The sequence below is a fragment of the Alligator sinensis genome, unplaced genomic scaffold (genome assembly GCF_000455745.1).
Source record: "Alligator sinensis unplaced genomic scaffold, ASM45574v1 scaffold222_1, whole genome shotgun sequence".
NCBI lineage: Eukaryota > Metazoa > Chordata > Crocodylia > Alligatoridae > Alligator > Alligator sinensis.
The window spans coordinates 3,932,423-3,942,021 of NW_005841912.1; the positions used below are offsets into that span (position 1 = coordinate 3,932,423).

Consider the following 9,599-nt stretch of genomic DNA (forward strand, 5'->3'; position numbering starts at 1 on the left):
GCGCCCCCCCGTCGGGCCCCGCCAGGCCCGCGCAGCGAAGGAGCTGCGGTCGCACCGGAGCTGAGGATGGAGGCAGCGGGAGCGCCGAGCGCCTCGATCCGCGGGGGCAGGAGAACCGGAGCGGCCCGGGGCCGCCCGGGGGCCAGGCAGGCCCTTGGTCCGGCCCGGCCCGGCCCCGCCCGCAGGAGCCAGGCAGCGCTGCAACCCGCGCTCGGGGTCCCGTACACCTGTTGCGCGATGACCTGGTCACTGTGGTTCAATGACTCGAGGGGCCACAGGGGTGAAGTACTTACCACACCATGAACTGGTGTACCGGGCAGTACACCGAGGGGAGCCGCAGGGGCAGAGTAACTACCGCGCCATGGACATCCCCCTTCCAGCTCTGAAAAGAGCCAGCCCGCCACAAAGTTAGTGCTAAAACTGTGCAGTAACGCCATAGCTGGTTTCTTCCCAGCTTTGATTTGAGGTAGGGCAGGGCCTTTAGAAAGCCCAAACGAGTCTTCCCCCAGCCACAACCAAGGGGCAATGCAGCACCAAGTCGCTCTGTCTGTCTGTCCAGGAGGCTGGAAATCCTGCAATCCTCACCTACGCATAGTAGGGACAGTAAGTTACTGTGCTGCTTGTTGCTAGAGCTTCCAACTGCACCAGTCATGCCAACTTGGCTGTCTCCCAACTTTTAGGCTGTGGAGACTAACTCCCCAGAACCAGGATAGTCTGCTGATGGCATGTGTACATGGGTCAGGCTGTTTGCAAAAGCCTTGCATTTAAGAAGACAAGGTTCCTTGGGTGAATTTGATATCTTTTATTAGACCAACCCAAATGGTTGGAGAATAGTTATTAAGCAAGCTTTAGAGCACACACCAACTGCTGAAACTTCCTTAGCCTGACAAAGGGTTTTTGAATCCGAAAGCTTGCTTAATAACTATTCTCCAACCATTTGGGTTGGTCTAATAAAAGATATCAAATTCACCCAAGGAACCTTGTCTGCCTATGTCCTTAGACCAACACGGCTACAACCTAAACCCTTGCATTTAAGAATGAGGACGTGATTTGGAGATGGATTCAGGTTATCGGCAAGCCTCACTTCTCCATACAGAGTCCATTCATCGCGAGGGGGCTGACTGCTGAAGACTGGATCGCGTGGCAGTCCTGAACATGTACTTGAAATGTCCCCTGTTGTGGCTAGGCTCCCAGTACCGTCAGAGCATTTTCCAGTTCTCTTCTGCGTCCTTCTGGGATAGCTGGTACATCTCTCCAGTATTTGCCTTTCCTTTTCCTTCAGTAACTCTGTGCTCCAATTCTCAACCCTGTCTGTGTTGGCAAGGACAGGTGGTTTAGGTTCCTAATTAGCATCCCCCTGGAAAAAAGAGTCTGGGATTGCTTCCTGGCTATGTTTTCCCATTGCACAGCTACACCTTCTCTCTTTCCTGGATGGGCACTTCATTCTTTTTTCCTGGTATGTTTGTTTCTGGCTCCACTTTTCTGAATGGTAACCAAGGTAAGTGATTCTCAGCCTGGGTCCCACAAGATCCTTTGGTGTAATGCAGTATTAATACTATTGCATGTGCAAACACCTACACTTGTTTCACAGGATAAACCCAGATATTTCAAATAGGAATACATAGTGCCAAAAACACCCTGACCTCTTGAGGTCTTTCTGAGTTCTTTGCAACAGAATCACAGAAAATTAGGGTTGGAAGGGACCTCTGGAGATCATCTAGTTTAGCTCTATCCTCTTTGGAACCCACCTTCAAGTAGTTGAAGGCTGCTATTAAATCCCCCTCAGTCTTCTGTTCCAGAGATTAAATAAGCCCAGTTTCCCCAGCCTCTCCTCAGAAGTCATGTGCCCTAGCCCCCAAAGCATTTTTGTTGCTGGACTCTCTAAATTGCATTTTTTTTCCTGGACTACAGAACAATAAGATAGCATTTTCTGAGGAATACCTTGAGTCTAAAGAAGTTGAGAACCACTGCCATAGGTTACTGATACAGAGTTGGCCTTAGGGAATATGGCACTCTGGGCAAACTCGTATTTTGGTGTCCTTCCCACCAGTCAGAGGAAGACAAGCAGGAACATTGGGCACAATCCAACAGGGAGGTGGAGCAGCATGTTGCAACAGGCAGGTGGGCAGGCTGGCAGGCACTGATGCTGCTGTGCAGAGCAAGGTGGACAGACAAGCAGGCACCCCAATTTGCACATGCCAGGCCTGGCTCCTCCTAAGCTGTGGCTAGAGGCAGTGGGGTGGGCTGGATGGGGCACTGCTCCTCCTGGCTAGGGTGGGGATTGGCTGGGGCAGGGTGGGCTGGGGAAGAACACTGCTTTGAACCTGGGGCTGTTCACATATGTGTATGTGCATGTCTGGTGCCCCACCGACCACAACACCTTGGGTAGTTACCCATGTTGCCCACCCCTAAAGACAACTCTAGATACAAGATTTCCTTACGGTGTAGGTGCAAGGGCCTTGCTTGGGCTGTGTGCCTGAATATAGTCACAAAGGAACAATGATTTGGAGATTCCACACACCACACAATTTCACTAGCAGTAACAGATAAGTTCCAGGTGTCATTACATGCAGAGAAAAAGTTTTCATGTTCTTGTCTTCTTGCTCTTCACTCTTCATTCTTGAGCTGGGCAACATAGGCCTTGTCTTGGTTATTTAGAGATCTCAGCAAACCTCATGTAAGAGCCATAATTCAGATTCCTTCTGGTTGCTGGTTGAATGTCTTGAATGTTATGTTGCTGTGCTGAACTGCAATACGCTGGGCTCTATCTAAGCATCTGTAATTACACCTCACTCCCTTTACCTTTCAGTGGCTGTGCCCCCACATACTTTGAGAAGGTGTTTCAAACTCCCAGCAAATGCTGATGTCCAGCTGGTGTGACATCTGAGAGTGCCCATTGCAACACTATCTTCAGAAGATTCAGTGAAGCTTCTCTGTCCTGGTCTCTAGGTGAGATATTTTGAGGTCTAGCTCAACTTCTACCCAGACTTCTTTATCAAACTGGACAGAAAAGACAGTAGTTCAGTTTCATTAATAGGTTACACGATTGACCTCAGCATGTTGCAAATGGTAAATTAAAAGAATGTAGCTAAATATTCAGGGACCATTTTTTAAACAGATGGAACTCAATTGAATTTTCTTGCAGTTAGTGCTTATGGTGTATGTCAACACCCAAAACAAACAAATTGCAATTTGGTATGCAAAATTATGTAGAGCAGGGTCCTGACAGTGGCCTCCTGCTCATTTCCTCATGGGCACACGACATCCCAGTGGGGAGGCTGAGAAACACATCATAGGGGGGCACAGCCTTTATTCACATGCCTACCTAATCCAGAGTAGGGCACTGTCCCCTAGATATGTGGCTAAATGGGCATTTGTTCCTCTTCCTGTGTCTTCTGTAAGTAATTTGCACAGCAAAAGCAACTAATAGAATGCCATCCTTCGATCTAAATTTAAGGCACGTATAAAGGCTCATCTCTGTGGTATTTAATAGGACACTCTAATCACATTCATAGAACTTTAACTGAACAATCAAGTAGGATGATTAAATCACGAGACAATTGTAAAAGACTAGAAAAGATTTCTTTCAAGTTGTTAAAATCAATTTTACAGTGGATTATCACTGTAAATTCATTGGGATTTGGAAATTGCCAAATATGCAGAAAAGACAGCAATCAGCCATATTAAAATTACAGTATACAGCAGGCCTGCTTCTTTGGTTCTGACTACTGCAAATAGACTCCAGTTCTAAAATTTGGCATTTTGGAGTATCTCATCTACTTAATAGTGATATACTTAAACTGTACAACTTGTGTGTGGACAAGGCCTGAAGGAGCAGTACAGCTAATGAAAACTAAACATAAAGGGTATGCACTCAAGTTGCTTTTTTCATCATTTAAAGTACTTTATTGCTGTTATTTAACAAGAGTGCATGGCTTTACAGCGCTTTAAAAATGGGTACATCTCTTTAAATTAACCATTGTTAAATAAGGTATTAAATTTGAAGCATGAATGTCATGTGCTTCCTGAGGCTGGGGGTGCACGGCGACTGCCCGCAGGCAGTGGCAGCAGTGGCGAGCAGAGAGCTCCCACAGGCGGCCTAAGCAGTGTCAGCGGCGAAGGGGAGTGTGGGGCAAGCGCCGACTGGCGATTGGCAACCACCCACAGGCGCCACCAGCAGCAGCCACTCTCAAGGGGTACAATCTCAGGGGGTGCACGTGCACCTGCATGCACCTCCTACGCATGACCAATGATTTGAAGCACTGTATTTTGCAGCACTTTGGCAACTTACAGTGCTTTAAATAATTTCCGTATGCTGATCAAATTTCTGACCAGTAGAGAAGCCCCAGGAGGCTGCAGAGCACCCCGACACCTAGCCTGGAAAGTGCAGGGAGACTCAGAGGCCTCCCCCACTAAAACACTGCACTTCTGTCATGTTTAAGAGCACTGTAACTTTATAGAGCTATAAAAATGCTCTAAATTATAGTGCTGTAAAGCCTGCATGAAGCACTTCTGTAGACACCCAAGTTCCACATCTAGCATTGTTGGATTTTAACAAAGTGTAAATACCGGGGCTACATTCTCTACCTAGGACAACTGCTAAGGGACACTGTTTACTTCTCACAAGACTTCAGTTACTCAAACCACAGCAAATAAAACTCGTATGCAATTGGAAGATAAAATCAAATGTTGCTATGGCAGACATGGTAATCCACTGTCCAGACTAGCAGCTAGGCAACCAGTCAGTCGGAGAACTGACAACAGCTGGCAGTCAGTTAAGTTGTAAAACCTGCAGAAGCATCACAGTTATATATTGGTGAAACCGACTGTCAAGGATGATGGAAAAATAATCAAGATTTACTTACAATACAAGAGTCATCCCAGATAACTATCAATGCAACAGAAAAAAAATAAAATCTCAATTCCTCAAAGAATGCCAAGGAAGTAAAAGAATCCAAATGAATAATTACACAACTATCAGATACGCCAGATACCCAAAGCTCTATTTGGCTGAAATCAGTCAGAACATAATCAGCTTGGAATGTCTCAGGTTAGCAGCTGCTGTCCCCTGGAAAAAAATAAAAAGGCTTAATTCTTAGTGACCTGTTTTCACCAGTTAAATATGTAGAAGTGCAATTCCCATTGGAAATTAGTGGCACTTCATCTTTTAAATCCTTTTCGAGAAAGGTACTTGGGAATTTGCAGATTATACCAAATTATTCCAGAAGTCAAGTCCCAAGATGATGGAAAGGAGCTGCAGCAAGATCTCACCGATCTGAGTGAGTGGGCAAAAAAAAGGCAGATGAACTTCTATGTCAACAAGCGCAAGGTAATGGTAATTACAACAAGTGTAATCGTAATGCACCCAGGGAAAAATAACCTCAACTATATGTACACAATGCTGGGTTCAAACTAACTCTTGTGACTCAGGAAAGAGACCCTGGAGTCATTGTAGATCTTGAAAAACATCAGTTCAGTGTGCAGCAGCAATCAAAAAGCCAATAAAACGTTGGATATTGTTAAGAAGAAAATTGCAAACAAAACAGAACATCATCGTGCCATTATACAAATCTATGGTGTGCCCACAATCTTGAATACTGTGTTCAGTTCTGGCCCTCGTATCTCAAAAAGGAGGTAGCAGAATTTGAAAAGGTATAGAGAAAGGCAACCAAAATGATCAGGGGCCTGGAGCAGTTGCCTTACTAGGACAGACAAAGACTAGGACTCCAGTTTGGAAAGAAGAATGCTGGGAGGGGGGAGGAAGGCAGGGGAGATGATAGGTGAAATTGTGAAGGGTGTGGATCAAATGAACAGGGAAATGTTGACCCAAGTCCTAGAATACTAGAACTACAGAGCACCTGCTGAAATTAGGAGGAGACCAGTTCAAAACTAATAAGAGGAGAAACTTTTTTTTTTGACATAACATATAGTTAACTTGTAGAATTCATTACCACGGGCAGTAGTGGAGGCAGATAGCATAGCCAGATTTAAAAAGGGACTGGATACATTTATGAATGATAGGTCTATTAATAGCTATTGAACAGAATCCTTGCAGATGTTTCCTTTGTTATCTCTAACCCAATAAATGGCAGATGTCAGGAAGGGTACTGAATAGGGGACAGAAAATTCTAGAAATATCTGGTTCAATGGTTTCCCTGTCTAACATCCACTTCTTTCACTGTCAGAGACAGGTTACTGGGCTGCTAGATGGGCCATTGATCTGACACAGTATAGCCCTTATGTTCTTATTTTTGAAAAAAATTACTTTAAAAAATACAAATTAATGTATACCATTTCAATGCTTTATGTTGCCTTAGCGCAGAGCTATGCAACTGGTGCCACATACAGGCCCCTGGGCTCCCTAGCTGCTACAGCTGCTGGGATTCTGGGCTCCCACTTCCTGCCTCCAACTTGTGGGCAGTGCAACACAATCAAGTGCCAGAGGTGCCTGTGGCTAAGTAAATCGGGGCAAGAGGTCCCACATCCAGGGGAGAAGGTGCCTGTACGGTAGTGGGAAGAAGGGCCCTGCATACACAGTGGCGCAAGTAGGGTGGGAATGCAGCCCAGGGGCCTGTGGCCTCCACTGATGCAGCCTCAGGCTGCTTATAAGTTGGACCACCCTATACAGGCAGCCCCCGCTTCACACAGTTTCACTTAGCGCTATTTCGCTATAGGTATGAATTTTAAATGAGTGCTTTTTCACTTAGTGCTGAGCCAGTTTCGTTACAGTGCTCAGCAAAGCAGCAGCAGCAGCAAGAAGCAGTGAATGGCAGCGAGTGGGCCAGAGGGCGGGCATGAACTTGGGGCCTGCACTGGTGCCACAGGGCCAGGGCCAGCAGGGGCCCAGTGTGAGGCAGCAGGAGCAGGGGGGCCTGGGCTGGCATATGGTGCCAGAGCAGCTGGCAGGCAGGGGGGTTGTGGGAAGTGGCGGCAGGGAGAAGCATGAGTGCAGGGCCCTGTGGTACCAGAGCCGGCAGGAGCAGGGGGCGTGGGCTGTCGTGGGGCCGGAGTGGCCGGCAGGCAGGCGGAGGGGTGGGGAGAGGCAGCGGCGATAGTGAGAAGTTATGGAAAGAAGCAGAAGTAACAAATTATTTCTGTTTACATTAAATCCTATGGGGAAATGGGTTTTGCTTAATGCTCAGTTTTCCTGGAACCAATTAAGAGCATAAAGCAGGAGTTGCCTATATTAAAGAATGGAGTTAGGACAGTTCCAAAAGAAGGGGAAGTGTAAGAACTACAATACAACATAGTTCTCAACTTCTAGCCACATTGGCAGGGGTAGGCAGTTATTTGGGCTGGAAGGCCACTTAAGGAATTTTGGTGAGCTGTTGTGGGCTTGGGGGGCAGAGGGGGAAAAAAAGGGTGGGGTGCTGACCCAGCCTAACCAGGGAGGGCAACTGATCCCATCTGGCCCCAGACCCATCTGCCTACCCACTGCCAGGGGCACTGGATGAAGCAGAAAGGCAGGGTCTCAATGGAAACCAACCCAGGACCCCCATAGGCAGGGCACACTTGGCTGGGTGGATAGAATAGGGCTGCAGGTAGGTGCAGGGTTTCCAACTCTGACTGAAGCTGCTCCAAGAGATTCCCCTTGCCCCTGTAACATGACATAATATAATATCGTATTAAAATCTCCTGGATTGCTTTCAGTATTCACCGGGAGATTGATGCTGCTTCTGATAGACCCCCAGCCAATCAGGTTGGCAACCCTAGGTGGGTGGGCAGTGGCATCTGAGAGCAGAACATGATACTCCCTGCACTTCCCTATGATAGGTGCTGGCACCGTGCTGTCACCACCCCATAATCCCGGCCCTGGCCTGCCCATTCCACTCCCAAATGCCACTCCCCACCCACCGGCAGCCCCATTCCATCTACCTGGCTGAGCATGCCTTGCCCGTGTGGGTCCTGGTCCAGTCTCCACAAAGGCCCAGGGCCCCTGGGCCGGTGAAGGCTCGGTCTGTCTGGCGTCCTTGGCTGTGGGACAGATGGGGCGGTGGTGGCGGCTGCTGAAAGTCCAGTCCGGCAGCCATGCTGTTCCTGCCCTGCCATGCACTTGGAGGTGTTGGGGATGGCCATATGCACCACAGCCCAGGCAGCCTCCTGTGCCTAGGCCAGGCAGCGCCAAGGTACCTGCTGCAGGCCACATATAATCCCTTGGGCCAGATATGGCCTGCAGGTTGTATTTTGCCCACCCCTGCAGTATGGCAGTGCAAATAATAATTTACTTATAGCTGTGTTAAATTTGTGAGCGTGTCCAGCATGAACTAAACTTTCCAGAAGCCTAAACAAGGTAAGAGATGACCAAGTGCTCACACAAACAACACACTTATGCCGTCTTCCTACGTAACTTGGCTCCCAAATACTTATCAACTTATTACAGATACTGACCAAGTTCATTTGCAAAACTTTTTTTCGAATATGCTTTAATGAAACGGGTCCATTTCAATGCCCATTTATATCTAGGAAAAGGATTTAATTCACATAATCTGCATCAAGGGACTGCTCTCCAATTTCAAAGGATTTCTTTCCCAGACAAAATGTGCTAGGTCCCCTCCCCCCCGCTCCTTCCTTTTCTTTTTAATGATGCAGTAAGTCTGGCTTTCAAGATAAGATATCATTCTTGAGCATTTAGAAGATGGTAAATCTTGAGTGCTTAGGCTTCAACAGGATCTAAATTACTTCACTTCATTTAATCCCCCTGGATTGGTATCCCAGTATGATCCTTAAAATGCACATGTGATTTGTTTTTAAATAGAGCTAATATGTTAAAGTATTGTTGGAAAGTCCTTTGATTTCTACCAAAAAAACAATTCAAATTTCACATCAAAACTTCAGATAAACACTATCCTTTAATTTGGATACATCAACATGAAGATGGAACATTTACAAAGGGAATAAAATACTTGGCCTACTGTAGTTGCAGTTTTTCAGCAAGGCATTTATTTCTGGTGTGTTTTGTGCTGACCCTAATAGTAGGATTTGTTGAGAGATGTATCCAGATGCTGAAGTCTACAAATTAAATGCTAAAAGCTTACGTGCATATAGGTTCCTGCAACAGGAAGTTTTATTGAAGGGATTACAAAAGCACAGATGGATTAAAATAGCATTATGGTTTTAAGTAGCTCTCTTAAAAAGCATAGTTCTCATCAAAGCTGTTTAAACTGTTGCATATTAGGTTCCCTTGTAAAGCTTCACATAGCCATTATTTTAAAGGTTTATAGTTTTTAAGTGTATGCAAGAATTTAAATTCAGCACCTTTCTAAAAGGTAATGGAACCAAGGTGTGATTTGATCTTGAACAAAATGGGATTAAGTGAGCTTGTTTGAATGTAATTGCAGAATATATTAATATCCCTAAAAATCCAAAACCAACTCCCTAAACTATATACATCTCCCATTCATTAGCATAAAAGATCAGAAGTGATGTCCCTGATGGGCAGTCATGTAGTTACAACACAAAAGTTCATCAAAACACATCTCCCTATCTATGAATGAAGTGTAGGTGGCACCAGTCTCTACAAACCAGTACATCCTTTCTGAAAGCCTAGCATTTGAGATTAATCTGGATTTTTAAATTATGGAAGCTGAGGCCTTCAGCAG

General features: G+C 46.1%; 1 protein-coding gene and 1 long non-coding RNA gene across 2 annotated transcripts in view; one reads left to right on the plus strand and one right to left on the minus strand.

Annotated features, from left to right (window-relative positions):
* DCK (deoxycytidine kinase) overlaps positions 1-652 on the minus strand; it is a 26,631-nt gene extending 25,979 nt beyond the window's left edge. Inside the window, exon 1 of the mRNA XM_025198072.1 lies at positions 613-652. Coding sequence (XP_025053857.1) covers positions 613-652 — 40 coding nt within the window. The remainder of the gene's footprint in view (positions 1-612) is intronic.
* Positions 653-1,022: 370 nt separating this feature from the next.
* Positions 1,023-9,599, plus strand: part of LOC112549462 — a 19,671-nt gene continuing 11,094 nt past the window's right edge. Inside the window, exons 1-2 of the long non-coding RNA XR_003092871.1 lie at positions 1,023-1,498; positions 2,810-2,949. This is a non-coding gene — a long non-coding RNA (uncharacterized LOC112549462). The remainder of the gene's footprint in view (positions 1,499-2,809; positions 2,950-9,599) is intronic.